This window comes from Mus pahari, chromosome 14 (genome assembly GCF_900095145.1).
Source record: "Mus pahari chromosome 14, PAHARI_EIJ_v1.1, whole genome shotgun sequence".
Taxonomy (NCBI): domain Eukaryota; kingdom Metazoa; phylum Chordata; class Mammalia; order Rodentia; family Muridae; genus Mus; species Mus pahari.
In genome coordinates this window covers 67,875,582-67,895,527 of record NC_034603.1, presented here as the reverse complement: position 1 = coordinate 67,895,527, position 19,946 = coordinate 67,875,582, and the positions used below count along the sequence as shown (strand labels likewise).

The following is a 19,946-nucleotide window of genomic DNA, read 5'->3' as shown; positions in this document are numbered from 1 at the left end:
CGTGTAGTGGAGACCCCTGGAACCCACAGAGCTGGGACAGACTCACCGGCCCGAGTCAGACAGCCTGGGGCGGGGGGGGGTGGGTGGACAGGGAGTGAGGGCAATTATAGGAAAGACAGAAAAGGCTGCTGAGACAAGAGATAGGTTTGGGAGGACTTCCAGTCAATACTGCCGCAGCCTCGAGTGTTTCTCTTTTATACCTCACAGTACCGTGGGCAGCAAAGCCACAAGCTAACAGAAACAATTGCTGAAGTATACATGGGACGTCTCTTATCGAGAGGCCTCCCTGTTCCTTCCAAGGTCAATAGAACGTTCAGGTCCTAGCCTTGAGTCAGAAGTATGCCTCCTATCCTTCCGTGTCTCAGCAGGCCAGGAAAGCTGCCAACAGACCCTGACCTGCTTTGACTCTGCCTGGCAGGCAGACTTTTTTTTTTCCCCTCTCCTTCAGAGAAGCAGGCAAACAGCTCCCCACACAGAACAAAGTTAGAGAACAGGGGGAAAGTGTAGAAACCCAGTGTGGGTGCGGTTTGAGCCTGCTTGCTGCCTGGATCCTGGAAGAGCTTCGGAGTATGTCTGTAGATCAGAGAGTGTAGGGATGGGAAGGTGTGGTCCTCACCTGGAGTGGGTACAGCCTTGAAACTTGAAATTCGGTTGAGTTGAGGTGACCTGTCATAGACAACCCCACGTGCACAAAGGAGCTGTTTGCAAATGCATTTTCCATGTCCTTGGGTCTTTTTCTCCATTTTTTTGATCCAGTGCCACCAACATAATGAAAGGGACTTTTTTGCTTTTTCGAGACAGGGTTTCTCTGTATAGCCCTGGCTGTCCTGGAATTCACTCTGTATGCCAGGCTGGCCCCGAACTCGGAAATCCACCTGCCTCTGCCTCCCAAGTGCTGAGATTAAAGGTGTGCGCCACCACTGCTCAGCAGATTTTTCTTTTTAATTCATGTATCTGAGTGTTTTACCTGCATGTATGTAGTTGCCAGACGTGTGCCTGGTAACTGCAGAGGTCAGAAGAGTGTGTCTGTGCCGGCTCCCCTGAACCTGGAGTTGCCCATGGTTGCTAGCCACCGTGTGGGTACTGGGAACTGAACCTGGATCCTCTGTGAGAGCAGCCAGTGCTTGTAACCCCCGACCCACCTCTTCAGCCCTGTGAAAGGGATTTGAGATTAGACACCCAAGACAGACTGCAGAGTGAAGCAGAAGTAATTGGTTTGCTAGCATTTTGCATTTTCAACTGTTCTCAAAAGACTGATGAGCCAGGCAGTGGTGGAGCATGCCTTTAATCCTAGCACTTGGGAGGCAGAGGCAAGGCGGATTTCTGAATTCGAGGCCAGCCTGGTCTACAGAGTGAGTTCCAGGACAGCCAGAGCTATACAGAGAAACCCTGTCCCGAAAAAAAACCAAAAAAAAAAAAAAAATAGAGCCAAGTTCTGGGTCAGTTCTCCATCTAGTGGTTCCTCAGCTTCACTCTCAGCTGTCCTAGAGGTTTTTTGTTTTTTGGGGTTTTTTTTTGGCGACAATTGCTTCAGGCCTGTGGTGGCAGAGTCGTCATGGTGGGAGTGCATGATGGAAGCAGCCTATTTGCCTTAGGGTAGCCTGGTACAAGAGAGACCAGGGCCCTTACAATCCACTTCAAAGAATACGCCAATTGTCTCAGTTCCTTTTCTGTTGTAACAAAACAACCTAGGCGGCTTATAAATACAGTTGATGGATTGGGCTTGCGGTTTTAGAAGGTTAGAGTCCATGACAGCGGCCAAAGGAAACAGGAGCACCTGAGAGCCTACCCTTGGTCCACAAACAGGAGGCAGAGAGGACACAGGGGAGTGAGGGAGGGCACAGAGGATGCTTTGGAAGCCTCAAAGCCAGCCCCTGCGGCATATGCCTACCATCAAGGCCACACAAGCTCCTTCCCAAACAGCGCTGCTAACTGGGGACCAAGTATCCAAATATATGATCAAGCGGGGCTATTCTCATTCAAACCACCACGCCAATGAAACTTTCCACTAGGCCCCCACCTTCTAACAGCCTCCTGGGCTGGAGACCAAGCCTTATTCCTTGGACATCCTGATTCCAACCTGTAGCATGGGGCAGGAAGATGCTGCTTAGGAATAGTGACGAGTGGGGATGTGGCCTTGTCGTTTTCTGGAAAGCCCCAGTCTGCTGAGAAAGCGCGGGACATCTCCATCACTGTGTGCAGAATGAGACAGGCAAGTGAGGGTAAACAGACTGGCAGGAGAGAGAGGCAGTTCTCTCTAAGACTGGACCGTCTGAAGTCAGTTCCCTTCCCTCTGGCCAGAGGGAGAAAGGAAGGTGGGAGTGTTGCAGAACTGAGAACGGATCTGTATAGACAAGTGTGATCTGGGCCTGGGTGGCTTAGTTTGATTCTTTGGGCTTTGGAGGTTGTCTGAGGTCATGATGCTGTTTTTGCCTTCAGCTAGGACAGTAAGGGACCGGGATCCTCCGCATGCCTCTCCTGCAGACCTTCATCTCTGGACAGTAACTCCCAAGGCCCCAGGCCTCTTTACACCCACAGGCATTCATCCGATTAGGCCTGAAGGAGGGAAGCGTGAAGAGCTCCATCTGGCGTCTGGAGTTCGTGAGGCCAGGACAACTGCCTGACTTATCCCCCAGGTGATCTCCTGAGCTGGGGAGATTGCTCAGCCTTTAGGTAAAGTGCTTACCCTGCAAGCCCAAATCCCCCAAAACCATGGGACAAGCAGGTACAGCATTGCACCTGTAATCCCAGCTCTGATTTGCAAACCAGCCAATCTAGCCTGATTTTTGACCGCCAAGTTCAGCGAAGAGATCCTGTCTGAAAAAATAAAGTTTATGTAGGGGCCTGGTGAGATGGTTGAGCAGCCCAGCATGGTGGTGCACTTGGGAGTCAGGGGCAGGCAGCTCTCTTGAGGACAGCCTGATCTACATAGCAAGCTCCAGGACAGCTGGGTTTACAAGGAGAGACCTGCCTCAAAAAAAGAGGGCAGGGGAGAGAGGACTCTGTAATTAAGAGCACCGACTGTTCTTCCAGAAGACCTAGCCTTGATTCTCAGCACCCACATGGCAGTTCACAGTTGTCTGTAATCCAGTCCTAGGAGATCCACTGCTCTCCTCTGGCCTCTCTGGGCATCAGGCATACATATGGTGTACAGACTACAGGTAAAAACACAAGCACATGAAAAACCTAAAAGGTAAAGGTGAGAGAGCCCATACTGCTCTTCAGGGGGACCACATTCAGTTCCCAGCTCACACATGGCAGATAACAATTGGTTGTGACTCCAGTCCCAGGGCATCTGATAGACCCTTTTGTGGATTCTGTGGGTGCCAGGCACACATGCAGTACAAAAAGACAAACATGCAGGCAAAATATTCATCCATCCATGCACACATACAAACACACTAATTAAAAAAAAGTGGGGCCGGGCGTGGTGGGGCACGCCTTTAATCCCACCAGCACTTGGGAGGCAGGGGCAGGCAGATTTCTGAGTTTGAGGACAGCCTGGTCTACAGAGTGAGAGTGAGTTCCAGGACAGCCAGGGCTACACAGAGAAACCCTGTCTCGGAAAAAAAAAGAAAAAGAAAAAAGTGGAGAGAGATTGCCAAGGACGTCGGAACTCAGTTACTAGTTCCACACATATACAGGCATACAAGAAAAACAACAAAAAGAAAACCAGACATCTGTCCACTTCTTGAGGTTTTCAGTTTAACCTTTTATTGACACAAAGGAGAAAGGACTGGATCAGTTTAGCCTTTGAGTCCAAGACCCTGCCCACCTTCCTCCCCTCAGATTAGCACCAAGTGCAGGTTTTTCGAAACCTTTGGGCCTGAGCAGGCTTTCCTCTTACACGACCTTCCTCAGAGGAAACTTTTTAAGGTGAAAGACCTGACCCCAGTGGCTTGGGAGGAGACGAGTGAGAAGGGTAGGCAGCTGGAGCCACCCCTTCCTGAGGAGCAGGCAGAGCTGAGGCAGGAGAATGCAGGCTCTCCTCACCCCCAGATTCATGCCCCTGCAGAGCTGCCATGACAGAAGGAATGGGGACAGGCAGGGACGGGGAGATGGGACAGGACAGTACAAATAAAGGGCACATTTGGGGAAGTGAAGGACCAAGGAGCTCACCCTTGCCGAGCCTAGTGACGTGGGTGGGAGGATGGGTGTGTGGGGTCGGTGATGGCCCTAACCAAACCCCAGGGCCACCTTCCCGAATTGGATCTACCACAAGATCCGTAAGGAAGAGGCTTAGAGTTGGAAGAGAAAAATACAGATGTCTGTGCTGAGACCTGGAAGCCATGGTCCATGCATGGGAAGACCACAGTAGTCTCCACTGATATCCAGTGACTCCCAGAGTTATTGCCCCTGAGGGAGAGGGGGCTGTTAGCAGGGTAGCTCCCAGCCGAGGAGCCTTTGTGTCTGAGGTCAGACCTGACACTCTGGCCCTCAGAGCTCCTCATGGACCCGCTCCTGGTCCTCATCTGACTTCAGCTTGAGCTCCTCAGCTGTGATCTTGCCATCCTGGTTCCGGTCCTGGTTCTGAAACATGTCACTGATGGTTTTGTCTGGGTCTTGCCCAGGCATGAGGCGTCCTTTGCCTTCATTCACTTGAGCCTTGATGAAGGAGGAGAACTGGGGGAGGGGAGAGACGAGGAGGACAAGGCGGTGAGGCTCATGGTCAACAGCTGTGGATGGCCTTGGGAAGGGGCCCCAGGTGCTGGCCCACATTGTTTCCTCCAGCCTGGTACCCAGAGGATTTGGGTCTGAGATGGAGGGTTGTGGGGAGGAGGACAGGCTGCATGCACAGTGTGCAGGAGAGAAGGCATGGAGCTCAGCAGAGGGGAGCAAGGTAGGCAGCCAGAGGGCAATGAGCATGCTGGCTTCTGGGTTGGGGTTGTGATTAAGTTCCTGACCCACCTCTTCTGGGGGCACCTCTCCATCTTTATTGAGATCCATGTCTTCAAAAAGGCTAGTGGGAGGATCCTGGTACCACACAAACAGGTAGCCTGCGGGCAGGCCATCCTCTCGGGATACCAGCTCCACCTCAAATAGCAGCACAGCACTGCCAGGGACACCCCGGGCTGGAGAGACGGAGGGAAGAGAGAACAGAATTCCAGTGAGGTTTGAAGCTGAGCCTTAACGCAGGCCTCCGTTTTCTCTTATGGAAGGGGCATGGGGTGTTTAACCATCCTAAAGGTTTCCCTGGTCCCACCCACCAGTGGCCAAGGCCTGAGACAGAGAGGGGCAAACCATAGGAATAGACTTAGAATCTGGGTCTCTGTCTCTCACCTCCATTCTCCCCATGGGCCAGGTGTGGGGGCACAATGAGCTGCCTCCTCTCTCCTACACACATGCCCTGCAGGCCCCTGTCCAGACCTTCGATCACTTTGTTGGCTCCGAGGGTGATCTCTTGAGGGGCCTCATAGTCGTGGCTGTGGGGAGAGTGGATTCCCAGGTCAGCAGGGGGGGGGGGAGGCGACTGAAGGCTCGTCTCTTTCAGTATCTCTTATCATTCTAGAATGGCAGTTCTCACTTCCTCCAGCTTTACACCCCAATTTCTCTGCGTTTCCTACCCATGGCTCCCCGAGGCTCAGTGAGATGGGAGAAAGAGCCTGGCAAGCTCACCCACACCTAAATCCACCATCTGCCCAGCCCTGGCCCTGCCCAAGAACCCACGAGGAGAACAGCCTGGTGCCGTCCAGCAGAGAACAGTTGTAGTGGTAGCGAATGAAGTCCCCGATCTTGGATGTCTCATTGCAGGTCTCAGGAGGCCGGGACAGCGTCTTGATTTCCACAGGGTCCGCGGGGTTGTGGAAGTCGATGACGTGCACATCGAAGATGAGCACAGCTGAGCCAGGGATCTTGTCCCCTGAGGCCAGATGGGACCCAGTTAGCTGAGGGCTCTGGGAGGGGGCTTCTCACTATCTCCATGGGGCCCAGGCTGGATCCCCCTCTTCCCAATCTCAAGAAACCATGCAAGGTCAGATGGCATGTTCCAGAATGAGTGCTTCCTGCTACCTACATCTTGCTGTTGAAGGACTGGGACAAGGGGCAGGAAAACCCTTCTCCACCCAACACCTTGCAAGCTCCCAGTAACACCCTACTATGAGTGATGCCCAGTGCATTAGTGAAGAGCCGGAGGCTCCCAGAATTTCTAATATAGGCCTCTTTGCTCAGTGGTGCTAGGCTCGTTATCCTTAACTATTCTGTCCCCAAACTCAGGCTTGCTGTCCTTCTTCTCTGTGGATGGGGGTTGGGGCCTGCCTTGGAGGAACAGCATAGAGTCTCCCTGGTAGGGATCCAATGGGTGACCGAGTATAAGCTTCACATGTTTGGGCAACCAGAGGGACAGCAATCTCAGGGGTATACTTCAGAGGAGCAGAAGGGTGGCCTGGGGACAAACCCTACCTGTCCCATTCTCTCCGTAGGCAAGGTGAGGGGGCACAGTAATCCTCCTTCGCTCCCCTATGCATGCGCCTTGCAGCCCCTGGTCCATCCCAGGGATGATATAACCCTGCCCGACATAGGTATTGTAGGTATGGTTTCGGGAGTAGCTGTAATACAGGGGTAAGGGTGGGGAGGGAGTCAAAGGGGCACCACCCCTTCCAGGCAGTTCAGAGTGCCCCTCAGTCTCCACCCTCCCACCTCAGGACACCCCCTGACCTGGAATCAAAGAGGGTACCATCCATCAATGAGCCATTGTAGTGGTAACGCATGAAGTCCCCCGCCACAGCTCGCCGGACACAGCCCTGGGGCAGCTCCAGTGTCTCCAGCTGGACCGTGTCCTTCGGGTTGTGGACATCCAGCAGCAGGACATAGAAGACCAGGGAGGCCTGCGGGGGTATCACAGTCCCTGGGGGAAGGCACAGGGCTTGAACCATTCAAGTGGGGAGCAAGCCCAGGCACAGCAAGGGGCCTCGTGCAGAAGGACCTACTCTGTTGCCTATTCTCCTCCTCTGGGTTGTCCTCAGAGCCGTCACCAACCCGTACTGAGCCTCTATGTGAATCAGAATAAAGCCGTCCCGTCTAGGGAGGGGAATTTCATCTCTACTTGCCTCCCTGGCTGGCTGCCCTTGGACAGTATACAACCTGGACACTTCCATGTGGAGCCTGGCTTTTCCTCTTCCGGAGGGTTCTCTTACCATAGCCTTTCTCCCCATAAGCCAGGAAGGGAGGGATGATGATCTTCCTTTTCTCTCCAGGGCACATGCCCAGCAGCCCCTGGTCCATGCCCTTGATCAGCCAACCAGAGCCGATGTAGGTGTCATAGGTGCCTCCCCTACTGTAGCTGCAGACAATAAGGCAGAGATCCTGTGGTTGGAGGCGAGAGAGGCAGGGCACACCAGGGCTCCCTTCTCTTGCTCCCAGTTCCCAGTCCTTAGGACTGCCCTCAGCTTCTACCTGCTGTCAAAGGCAGTGCCATCCAGCAGAGTGCCGTTGTAGTGATAGCGCACAAAGTCACTGTTCTGCACCATTCGGGGGCAGTGGAGTGGGCGCAGGAGGATGGTCGTCTGCACCGTGTCCGCCTTGTTCCACACGTCCAGCAGGACCACGTCAAAATAGAGGGTGGCATCAGGGGGGATGAGGCCCGCTGTGGGGAAGCAGCAGAGGCGTGGCTTACAGAAGTCCGCACAGGCGGGGCTCACACAAGTCCGCAGAGGTGGGGCTCACACAAGTCCGCAGCCCAGCTGGAGGACTACTTAGATGTGTGACTCCTACTCTATCTGCTGTGCCTCTGGCTCCAGCTACTCTCTCCCCTAACCAAGCTGTGACTCCTGTACCTCTACACAGGACTCTGAATCCAACCAGCTCTTTTCATTCCAGAGGGAACTGATGGCTACAGCTCCCACCAACCAGATTGTGGACAGTATGACCTTGGTCTAGTCACTCAGAACCTTTGAGCTTCAGCATCTTGTCTATCCCTGCCTCCTGCCCCACCCTCACACACCTTATACCAGTCCCCTGGCCTCCTTACCCACACCGATGCTGCCGTAGCCCAGGTGGGGAGGCACAATGAGGCGGCGGCGCTCGTTGACACACATGCCCATGAGACCCCGGTCCATGCCAGTGATGAGGCGGCCTACACCCACAACGATGGCCACCAGGGTGCTACGGTCATAGCTGGGGGAGGGAAAAAGACAGATGAGCATGCATACAGTCACACAATGCCTGCCGCTCACAGTCTCGTACACACACAGGACATGGTGGGCACACACACACTCCTCACTTCCTCTTTCCTCCAACCCTCTCTTCTGAACTAGCCCTTATGCCCCTCTTAGGATAACAGGCTGGCTGGGTATAATAGCTCACACTTTTAATCCTAGCCCTCTGATGGCAGAGGTGGGTAGATCTCTGTGAGTTTGTGACCAGTCTGGTCTAAATAGGGAGTTGCAACCAGAGTTACATAGAGAAACCCTGTTTTAAAATATATATATATATATGCATTAATAATAGGCCATTAGAAGGAGGAAGTCCCAGAGGAGGCCAGAAGCATTTACTTCCCAGCAAGGAGGGTGGAGTGGAGCAGACAGAACTGTCTGCTACCTATTGCTACTTCATATATATATATATATATATATATATATATATATATATATATATATTATACGTAAGTACACTGTAGCTGTCTTCAGACACACCAGAAGAGGATGTCAGATTTTGTTACAGATTGTTGTGAGCCACCATGTGGTTGCTGGGATTTGAACTCAGGACCTTCAGAAGAGCAGTCAGTGCTTTTACCCACTGAGCCATCTCTCCAGCCCCCCCATTGCTACTTCTGGTAGCATAGCTTGGGGGCGAATGAGTATCCATTGAGAACTTACTGTAAGTCAAATTAAGCTCTTGGCACTTTGCATTCATCATGTCACTGAATTTTTCTCCCCGTAGGGTGGGTATTGTGGTTTTCAGTTTTCTTTCCCTTTTCTTTATTCTGATACTGGGAAGAGAATCTCGGGTCTCCCATATATGCCAGGCCAGCCTCAGGCTGCTGAGCTCTGCTCCGCCTGTTCTTTGTTTGGCTTTGCAGACTCATCACACCACCTCAGGTCACAGTTCCTCTGTTTCTCCTTCTGAGCATCCTTTCTCCAAGGATGCAGAAGTAGGTAGGGCCCCAGTGAGGCAGAGAACAGCCTTCCTGGGAAGAAAGCCCATTCTAAACTTACCCTGGCTTTTGTCTGCTTTCACAAGTCAAGATAGAGTTCTTTTCTTTAAAGGAAAGAGAGATTTGTATATGTGCGTATGTCTGTGAGTGTGTGCACACCTGTATGTGCACAGGCAAAGAGACCCAAAGGGCACTGGATGTCCTCATCCGTCACTCTATGGCTAGTCTTGGAGGCAGGTTATCTCCTTGACTCAGTGTGTGCACAGGATGCCCAGATTCTCATGACTGTACACAGCAAGTGCCCTTAACCACTGCACTATCGCTCCAGTCACCCTCATCCCTGCTCTTGGAGTCAGGTGTCATTTGTACTACTGGCTGTCCTGGAACTTTCTTTGTAGCCAAGGATGACCCTGAACTTAGGTTCTTCCTGCCTCTGCCTCCTGGGTGCTGGGATTACAGCTGGGCTGCTGGAACTATGCTTCCAGCCCCAAGAATAGGATATTAAAACTTTTTAAAAAGATGTATGTAGATGGCTCAGCAGTTAAAAGCACTGACTGCTCTTCTGAAGGTTCTGAGTTCAAATCCCAGCAGCCACATGGTGGCTCACAATCATCTGTAATGAGATCTGACATCCTCTTCTGTTGTGTCTGAAAACAGTTACAGTATATTTATATATAATAGTAACTAAATCTTTGGGTTGGAGTGAGCAGGGCCAACTGGAGTGAGCAGAGGTCCTGAATTCAATTCCCAACAACCACATGATGGTTTACAACCATCTGTACAGCTACATTGTACTCATATACATTAAATAAATAAATTTTTTTTTTTTTTTTTTTTTTTTTTGGTTTTTCGAGACAGGGTTTCTCTGTGTAGCCNTGGCTGTCCTGGAACTCACTTTGTAGACCAGGCTGGCCTCGAACTCAAAAATCCGCCTGCCTCTGCCTCCCAAGTGCTGGGATTAAAGGCGTGTGCCACCACGCCCGGCATAAATAAATCTTTTTTAAAAAGATGTATGTATGTATGTATGTATGTATGTATGTATGTATATGAGTGTTTTGTCTGTATGTCTACTGCACCATGCGCATGCCATATCTGGTGCCTATGAGGGGCAAAAGAGGGAGTCAGATCCCGTGGAACTGGAGTTACAGATTGTAGCGAGCTACCATAAGAGTTTTCAGAACAAAAACCAGGTCCTCTGCAAGAACAAGTGGTGAGCCATCTCTCCAAGGCCGGGAGATAGTATTTTGGTTGAAGATATCCAAGGACTAAAAAAGTTTTCCAGTTTCATCATTTAGAAACTGTGCCCAAGTCAGGCACAGGGAAGATACCCCTCAGCTCCCATCCCATCCCACTATTGCTGGAGGGCTGAGCATGGCGGTGCACGCCTTTAATCTTAGCTTGGGAGACAGGTATGCCGATCTCTGTAAGTTGGGACCAGCCTGGTCTACACAGGGCTTCTCAGGGCAGCCAGGGCTGCATAGTGAGATCCTGTCTCAAACAGGGAGGCTAGAGGATGTCTCAGGGTTTAGAGCACTTGTCGCACTGGCAGAATACGTGCATTCAAGACACAACACTGACATGGTGGCTCACAGCCATCCAGCCCTCATCTGACTTCCTCCAACACGAGGCATGCCCCCAGTGCTCATACCTACATTTAGGCAAAAAGACTCATTGACATAAAGTAAACCTTTTCCAAAGGCTGCTTACTGGGCTGTGCTCCTGGCTCTCTTCCTCATCTTGCCCACATCACAGGCTTTATGTCTGGCCTATTTCCTTTACAGTGCTGTATAAAAGCCAATGGTACCGTATGATGGTGGTGCACGCCTTTAATCCCAGCACTTGGGGGCAGAGGCGATCTCCGTGAGTTCGAGGTCAGCCTGGTCTACAGCATGAGTTTCGTAACAGCCAGGGCTACACAGAGAAACCCTGTTATGATCCACCCCCACTCCCCACCCCAACAAAACAAAACAAAAAGCCAATGCTGTACACAAAGTTTTTATGAGTTAAACACTATCAGACTTATGGTTCTGCCAGAGTCTATGCCAATTATGTCCTGAACCCACTGGAGGCCTGCAGGCCTTGCGGGAGCCACTGTCCTTCATTGTCACCATTCAAACCTGAGGATGTAGGTAGTGTTCCCATTCCATGTTTCAGACAAGGGAAGTTAAGACTCCTCCTCTGTCACAGCCCGAATTTAAACCCAGGGCCTTACAAATATGGAGAAGGTATTCTCATCCACTGTACCGAAAAAATCTCCCTCCAGAGTCACGACCACTAATTGCCTGTGGGCTGAACTGTCTATTTCAGAGAGGAGACTGAAAGGCAACTTTTCTTTGTGGTGTAGAGTTTCAAGTGTGATAGGGCCTGAAGTATACCTTATAGCCTGGAAAGAGGCTACCACACAGCTCTGATCTGTTCTCCCCAAACCAATGGGTATCTGTCTGTCTGTCTGTCTGTCCAAGGTCCTGGGTCAGAATGGAAGACGCTGGTCCCGTCACGCCAAGGCTGGCAATGAAGCCCGGTGTTGGCTGCTAAAGCTAAGATGGAGGAGCTGAGTCCCCAGAGGCTTGGAGAAGGAGGCACTAAGCGTCCCCAGGATGGCATGTCAGACTTTGTGACACGTGGACAGTTTGGTCACGGCACTAGCTATGGTCTACCCCCAAATTATAATGCCCACTCTGCTTAAGACCCTCCCTAGCTGCTCTAGGGTCCTACACCCTAAAGAAAATGTTATTCCTCTAGTCTCCAACCACAAAGGCATAGAAAACTGGAGACTGAAATAGACAGGGAGCCAGAGTGTGTGGAAAGGGAGGCGGCACCAGGCCGACCACCCATCCACTCACCTCTGGGTTTACATGTAGGAGGCACAGTCTCTTTGCCCTCTAAGACTGCGTGCCAGGGTACCGTTTGTGTTTAAGTTATGGTAAGTGTGTGTGGCACTTCACCTGAGCATCAAGTATTCCAGGGGATTAGGAGGGAGACTGGGGCAGCGGCGGGGGCGAAATTGAAAATTTGGTATTGAAGATGGGAGGCATCCTTTGAGGTGCTCTCCCAAGGATGCTGTTTGTGGCAAAGGATTATGAAAGAACTACGGGAATGCATACCTTAGAAGGGGCAACATTCTCTGGAAGCTCAGGAAAACGGTGCTGAGTCCGGGGAGTGCCCAACCTCTTACCTGGAGTCAAACTTTTTCCCGTCTTCGAAAGTGCCATTGTAGTGGTAACGCACAAAATCCCCCATCTGCACTTCTCGGGGGCAGGCCCGAGGGATGTGGTATCTCTCGATGACCACATCTTCCAAGGGGGCTCCGGCCGGGCTGGCACGGCCCAACCCCCTCTCCAAGGTCTGTAGAAGCAGCAGCAACGGCAGTACGCGGAGCCGGTGGAGGGTGTGGCTGGAGGACCCCACAAGGAACATGGTGCCCAGACCAGGGACGCCGGCAGTGAGAGCGGACGCCAGCCGCCAGTCTCCTTCCCCCTCCTCTCAGAGCTGACTCCCCCCCTTCCTGTCCTCTCTCCCCACCCCGCCCTGGCGGGTCCACGTGGAATGGGGGCTGGGGAGAATGAACTGGCCGGGCAGGGTGATGGTTTTATGGTGGACTAGGAGGAGGGGGTCAGATTGAGAGTCTCTGGAGTCCCAGGAATTTGCCACAAAGATCTCTGAATCTCCCTCCCCCAAAACTCCATCCGGGACTGAGACCCGGGGCCTGGCCCAGAGGGAGGTTCGGGAAAGATGAGAAGTTGGAGTGGACTTCCAAAATGAAAAAGTTTTTTCCAGAGTCTCTGGGTCCTAAAGCCTGTTGGAGGAATCTCTAGCTTTTCCTGACAGCTCAAATCTAGGCCCCTTCTGGTGGCAGGTGAGGATGAGGTTGTAATCTGAGGGCTATTTAAATTCTAGACACACACACACACACACACACACACTCGCCCCAACCCTCCTCCCGCGAAAGGTTGGGGGAAAGAGGGTTAGGGAGAATGTTCTCTTCTCTGGGTGAAAGGCTGTTTTGTCCTGCAAAAGCCTGGCTGCACTAAAGACACAGGAATCTTGCTCCGGCGGGAGGCTGATGGTGTCAGTGCTAGGTGTGCGGGGTAACACGAGGTGTGTTCCCCCTCGACGCCAGCGCGGGTGTTTACCCGGCCAACTAGAGGGTGTAAAGGGGACTCCGGGAGAAAAAGACCAGATTATGTGGCTTCATCCCGAGCGTAGGCAAAGTGGACAGAGGTGGCACTTAAGGAGGGAGACACTGCTGGTGGGGAGGGGCTTTCTGGGCGTGAAACGTAGCCCCACCCATCCGTGTCTGCCAGGGAGGGCCAGTGGTGGTGTAAGCACTGCTAGTGGTCGAGGGCCAGCCCACGTAGCGGACTCGAGCGTCAACTGACCGTCCGAAAGAGGCGTCCCAGCCTCCCGGCTCTAGCCTGAGGCTCGGCGCTAAGACCCAGCAGGAGCTCCAGGGGGGTGGGCTGGGCTGGGCTGGAGCCCGACGGTCGCCGGCTGCTCCGTAAGCCTCCGGGCGCGGCGCGGGCATGGCTCGCGCGGCGTGGGGGCTGCTGTGGCTGCTGCTGGGCAGCGCCGGGGCCCAGTACGAGAAATACAGCTTCCGAGGATTCCCTCCGGAGGATCTGATGCCACTAGCCACGGCCTACGGCCACGCTCTGGAGCAGTACGAAGGCGAGAGCTGGCGCGAGAGCGCGCGCTACCTGGAGGCGGCGCTGCGGCTGCACCGGCTCCTGCGCGACAGCGAGGCCTTCTGCCACGCCAACTGCAGTGGCCCCGCCACCTCGCAGCCTCGGCCCGCAACCGGCCCGGATGGCGACCACGGCGGCGATGGCGAGGACTGGGCGCGCGAGCTGCGGCTCTTCGGCCACGTCCTGGAGCGCGCCGCCTGTCTGCGGCGCTGCAAGCGGACGCTGCCCGCCTTCCAAGTCCCCTACCCGCCGCGGCAGTTGCTGCGCGACTTCCAGAGCCGCCTGCCCTATCAGTACCTGCACTACGCGCACTTCAAGGTGGGCGCGGCCGGGGCCGCCGTCGAGTTTCCCTAGAACGTGAGGCCCGCGGTGCGTCCGAGGCCCCACTGACCCATTCCCCACGCTCCTCACCAGGCGAACCGACTGGAGAAGGCGGTGGCTGCCGCCTACACCTTCCTCCAGAGGAACCCCAAACACGAGCTGACCGCCAAGTATCTAAGCTACTACAGGGGGATGCTGGATATTGGAGATGAGTCCCTCACCGACCTGGAGGCCCAGCCCTACGAGGTGTGGAGAGAGTGGGAGGGATGGCTAGCTTTGGTGCGCCTTCCTCCAACCTCTTCACCCAACACACACCCCTTATGAGCCTTCGGGGTTCCCTTGACTCCCCCATTCCATACTCCTCTTCAGGCTGTGTTCCTCCGGGCTGTGAAGCTCTACAACAGCGGGGACTTTCGCAGCAGCACAGAAGACATGGAGCGGGCCCTGGCTGAATATATGACGGTCTTTGCTCGGTGTCTAGCTGGCTGCGAGGGGTCCCACGAGCAGGTAGACTTCAAGGACTTCTACCCAGCCATAGCAGGTATCTACCATTCAGACTACTGTGGGTATCCCTCACCTACAGTGCCCTGGCTCCCCAGGCCTTCTAAAGGCCTCTTAATGCAATGGCTATGTCCTGCGACAGCATTCAGCAGGTCTAGCAAAGTGCTCTGAAGCTACACACGAGTCGGGTCTTTTCTGTCTCCAGTCTGATGAGAGCAATGCTGGTATACATAGCAAATTCTGGGACAGCTATACAGAGAAATAGATTGCCAAAAAAAAAAAAAAAAAAAGGAACCAGGCACAGCGGCGCATGCCTTTAATCCCAGCACTCAGGAGGCAGAGGCAGGTGGATCTCTGTGAGTCCAAAGCCAGCCTGGTCTACAGAGTGAGTTCCTGGGCAACTAAAGCTTTATAGAGACCTTGTCTCGAACAACAATGAAGATGAGGAATTGACCTCAGGCAGGTGTGTGGAGAAAGCAGTGCTGGGCAGAGGAACCACAGCTAGTCTTTGGATCTGTAACCACAAGGCCCTTCAAAGGAGGTAGCAGTGAGGCAGAAAGAACTATTACCAGGACCCCATCTATTCTCTCTCTCTCTCTCTCTCTCTCTCTCTCTCTCTCTCTCTCTCTCTCTCTCTTTCTCATGTCAGATAGGGGTTTGGTTATGGGGGAGGGGAGAAGCAAGTGCTTCTCAGCCCACACAATATACTGTGTGCCAAGCATTGCATACATGTTAACCCATGGATTCTTGACAAGGGAATCAGGCTCCATAGCAGATCTTGGTCTCCACCAGGGATCGGGGTTAGCACACATCGCTTCCTAACGGCTGCCTCCTTCCTAGATCTCTTCGCAGAATCCCTGCAGTGCAAGGTGGACTGTGAAGCCAATCTCACCCCCAACGTAGGTGGCTTCTTTGTGGACAAGTTCGTGGCCACCATGTATCACTACCTGCAGTTTGCCTACTACAAACGTGAGCTTCGGGGATGGGCTGGGTAAAGTGGGGTGAGGGGGTTAGGAGAGGACAGTACGGGGGTGTGTGTGTTTCCCAGAAGCAAATGTGTCTCTCAGATGGAAGACTCCGGAGAAGGGGAAGAGAGGCTAAGGGTGGTGGTAACACGGGAAGGAACCCAGGCAGGTGGGAGGCCTCAAGAAAGAATCAGAGGAGGCTGGGCAGTGGTGGCGCACGCCTGTAATCCCAGCACTCGGGAGGCAGAGGCAGGCGGATTTCTGAGTTCGAGGCCAGCCTGGTCTACAGAGTGAGTTCCAGGACAGCCAGGACTGCACAGAGAAACCCTGTCTCGAAAAACAAAAAAAAACAAACAAAAAACTCCAAACAAACAAACAGAAAAACAAAAGAAAAGGAAAGAAAGAAAGAAAGAAAGAAAGAAAGAAAGAAAGAAAGAATGAATCAGGGCTGGTGAGATGGCTCAGTGGGTAAGAGCACCCGACTGCTTTTCCAAAGGTCCTGAGTTCAAATCCCAGCAACCACATGGTGGCTCATAACCATCTGTAACAAGATCTGACGCCCTCTTCTGGAGTGTCTGAAGACAGCTACAGTGTAATTACATATAATAAATAAATAAAGCTTTAAAAAGAAAGAAAGAAAGAAAGAAAGAAAGAAAGAAAGAAAGAAAGAAAGAATCAAAGGCCCCTCTCGGGTAGACTAGGTTGGCGACACTGCTCAAAGCTGGACAGTGTATGTCACCACACCAGCATCATGCCAGGGACATTCCTAGACCCATTCTTCAGATTAAACTGAGATTTCTAAAGGACAAGAGACTGTGATTAGGGATTCACAGGGAGGTTCTGCCATCAGCTGGGTTCCTACAACTCAGAGATGTCACACTTCAAGGGCTAGAGCTGTGAGTGGAGGGGCTGAGGTCAGGGACCAGGAGACTCTTCCTGGAGACTGTGGCAAAGATGCTGAGGGCCTGTAATTCCCCCAGCAGCCTCTCTCTTCGGCAGTACAGGCACAAACAGTTTATCTAATCCCCCTGTGCTTCCAATCCTTTGTCTATAAAACGCAACTGATTGAGAGTGTCAGTGACTCACACTGCCTGGTACGAGGGCAACACCCAGGGCCTGCTGGGTTGTGTTCGCTCGGGCGGGGTGAGGAGCCAGCACATATTCTGAGAGGCGTCTGGTGGGGGATAGAGGCTGTGGGTTTAGGTTGGAAGGTGGGCGTGGGCGTGGAGTGGGGTGAGTGGATTGCCTTTAAAGGAAAACATCAGGGTCACCCCTTCCTCTCTCCTGCCTGCAGTGAATGATGTGCGCCAGGCTGCCCGCAGTGCTGCTAGCTACATGCTCTTTGACCCCACGGACAGTGTTATGCAGCAGAACCTGGTATATTACCGCTTCCACCGGGCTCGCTGGGGCCTTGAAGACGAGGACTTTCAACCCCGTGAGGTGGGCATTGGTCTCATGCAGTTTTGTGATTTGGTTTAAAAAAAAAAACAAAAAAAAAAACCTTAGCTTCCTTGGAAGACTGGAGAGGAAGGGGAACAAATGAATATGGTCTGTGGCTAGAATCTAGGCTTCAGCATGTCTGGGATGTGGAAGGGATGCAAACAGGTGCCCACAAATGCCTGCTTCCACCACAGTGCTGTCCTTTGAGTCCCCACCCCACCCCACCCCAACCCCAACCCCAGGAGTCTGTTTATGAATGAATGAGAAAACCCCATGGGAGTTTAAAGCAAGGCTGGCAAATATGGGCCCCATGGTACCATCCCTGCCTCCCATGCCTGTGACAGACATTACTAATGGATTGACGCACTCTTCCTCCTGGAATCCGCAGAATCCTTCTTAATCCAGTGTTCTGAGTAGCTAGGATTGTTCTAGGAGCTGATCCATTTTCCCCTGATCCACCTCACCCTGTCCTTCCCTCTTCCTAGGAAGCTATGCTCTACCACAACCAGACCTCTGAGCTCCGGGAGTTGCTAGACTTCACACACATGTACCTTCAGTCAGACGATGAGGTGAGTGGCTTCCTGTGAGAGGCTGGACCATGATGGGGACACGTTAGGCTCTTTTCCTGAGGCCACTGTGTGTGACAGCACCAGGCTGTGGTGAGGCAGGAGTTTCCCACTTCCCATCTGTATCCCGCTGTACTTCACTGTTCCCACAGCTCTTTCTCTGCCTGTCCCAGGCCTACAATGCTTCCTGTGCCCCCCCGCCCCCGATCAAATGGTAGCTCTTCTAGGGAGCCCTTGCTGCATGTCCTGGCTTTCTTCTGGGCTTACACTGGCTTCCAAGCCTGCCTGGCCACCTGGCCTGAGACCTGGAGTTACTCATAGTCCTCAACCATCTTGCTTTGGCCAGCTGACCTCCTCAACAACTGCATCCCAGGATAGGAGACTAAATTATCCCCAGCTACAACATCTGGCTTTTCCTCATGCTCAGAAACTGAGGTTGAGCCAGTGGACAAATGAATGAATGAATGAATGAATGAATGATACTGTGGAGAGCCAGTTCAGAGTGAGGGCTTGGCAGCCTGGGTATATTATTATTATTATTAGTAGTAGTAGTAGTAATAGTAGTAGTAGTATCCCAAGCATTGGTGTTTTGCCTGCATGTATGCCTATGTGAGGGTGTTGAATCCCCTGGAACTGGAGGGAACTGAAGTTACAGACAGTTGTAAGCTGCCATGTGGGTACTGGGAATTGAACTCAGGTTATCTCTCCATCCCATGGCCTGGGCTTCTTAAGGGGTTGCTGTGTTGTTTATTTATTCGTCCCTCCAGTACTCACCTTCAGTGAACATATGGCTGCCTTAGGTGTTGTTCCTCCAGTTCTGTCATTTGCCAACCGGCTGACCTTAGCGTCTCCATCTTAAGTAACATAGCAAAACCCTGCTTTTTATGAGACGAATGCCCTTTGACTTTTATTGTGGTGACAGACAATTAAATGAGATTATTTAAAGCACATAGTACGTGCAGCTGACATTCCGTAGTTGCTCAGAACCTGCAGTGACAGTGATGACTGTCACTCTGGGTCTGCTATTTGCCAGATGTCAGGCTTGGGTTGCAGTAAGTGGCTGGGAGAAACAGTCTCCCACAGCTTCCCATGAGGGGGGCACAGCTACAGAGGCCAGCATGGGCACCAGTGAGGGTGATGCTTGAAGGCCTCAGTCTGGAGTGGACATGTGGCTTTGGTGGAATCCACAGGCCCATCCAGGTCAGGGCTGCCAAGGCATTCCTGGCAGGGGAGGAAGAGCCAGAAGACAAAATGCACAGGCTAGCAGTGTTCTCACGGGGTGTGGGGCCGAAGGTGGGGCTGAGGTGCGGGCGGTGCTGACGCTAGCACCCTGCCTGCCTCTGCTGGTTGAGCCCCGAGTGTCACTCAGGGAAGCAGTTTCAGAATGGGACCCAGCAAGACAAACCCTGACATCCTGTTAGATGCTGACACTGGGGAGGGGAGGGGTCTTGGGTTGTCTGGGGCCTGCCTGCCCAACTCCTGCCAGGAAACCTGCTAAAGTGGGTGGGGGCTAAACAATGTGGGGTAGAGGGTGTTCTGATCTAAAGGGGAGCCTATTTGGATGTGGGTCTGCTGTGACTCGGTTTTTCCCTCAACCCTGGGCTGCTCTAGATGGAACTGGAAGAGACAGAATCGCTCCCGGAGCCTGAAGAACCTCTATCTGATGCTGAGTTCGAAGGCGAGGGCGACTATGAGGAAGGTCTCTATGCTGACTGGTGGCAGGAGCCAGATGCCAAGGGTGATGAGGCTGAGGCCGGTCAGTACTGGATTGTGCTGAAGGGATGGGAACACAGCTTGGGATGGGCACTGGGGACAGGGTTCTCTCGAGGGACTATAGTGCCAGGGCAGGTGGGTGCTGTCACCCTGCTCAAGGGTGCAGCCTGTTAGTGATCTACGCTCCTGCTAGGGTGGTATGCAGACATCTGTTAGAATAGGCAGGACTAACTCTGGCTCTCTCTTTCCTTTTTCAGAGCCAGAGCCTGAACTGGCATAAGGCGGTGACATGGTGCACTCTTCAAGCTCAGGACACCTGGCTGGGGACAAGAACTATTTATTAAAACTTAAAATAGCCGGGTGTGGTGGCACACACCCTTAACCCTGGCACCACCCGGGGGGGGGGGTGAGGCAGAAGCAGGCAGATCTCTGGGCCAGCCCGGCCTACACAGTGAGATCCTGGCCAGGCCAGGCTACATAGTTAGTGAGATCTTGTTTCAAAACAAAAACAATTGAGTGTGGGATCACATGCCTTTAATTGCAGCAGCTGGGATGCAGGGGCAGGTGGATCTCTGTGAGTTCCAGGCTAGCCTGACGTAGTGAGTTCTAGGCCAGTAGAGGCTCTGTTGTAAGACCCTGTCTCAAAATAAATCAAAAGGAAAAA

The 19,946-nt window shown here is 52.8% G+C and overlaps 2 protein-coding genes across 2 annotated transcripts; one reads left to right on the top strand and one right to left on the bottom strand.

Moving 5' to 3' along the window:
* Positions 1 to 3,683: 3,683 nt before the first annotated feature.
* Fkbp10 (FKBP prolyl isomerase 10) lies at positions 3,684 to 12,598 on the bottom strand. Its single transcript, XM_021212025.1, has 10 exons — positions 12,267 to 12,598; positions 7,967 to 8,112; positions 7,393 to 7,582; positions 7,134 to 7,279; positions 6,655 to 6,844; positions 6,400 to 6,545; positions 5,668 to 5,860; positions 5,281 to 5,423; positions 4,909 to 5,072; positions 3,684 to 4,623 (listed from the first exon to the last, which is right to left on the bottom strand). Exons 1-10 carry the CDS (start codon positions 12,506 to 12,508, stop codon positions 4,438 to 4,440), a joined length of 1,746 nt encoding a protein of 581 aa, XP_021067684.1. The 5' UTR covers positions 12,509 to 12,598; the 3' UTR covers positions 3,684 to 4,437.
* Positions 12,599 to 13,467: 869 nt separating this feature from the next.
* On the top strand, positions 13,468 to 19,946 carry P3h4 (prolyl 3-hydroxylase family member 4 (non-enzymatic)). The gene is made up of 8 exons (XM_021213077.1): positions 13,468 to 14,094; positions 14,191 to 14,343; positions 14,467 to 14,638; positions 15,439 to 15,567; positions 16,858 to 17,003; positions 17,489 to 17,572; positions 19,181 to 19,325; positions 19,540 to 19,946. The coding sequence occupies exons 1-8, from the start codon at positions 13,615 to 13,617 to the stop codon at positions 19,560 to 19,562; spliced, it is 1,332 nt and encodes a 443-aa protein (XP_021068736.1). The 5' UTR covers positions 13,468 to 13,614; the 3' UTR covers positions 19,563 to 19,946.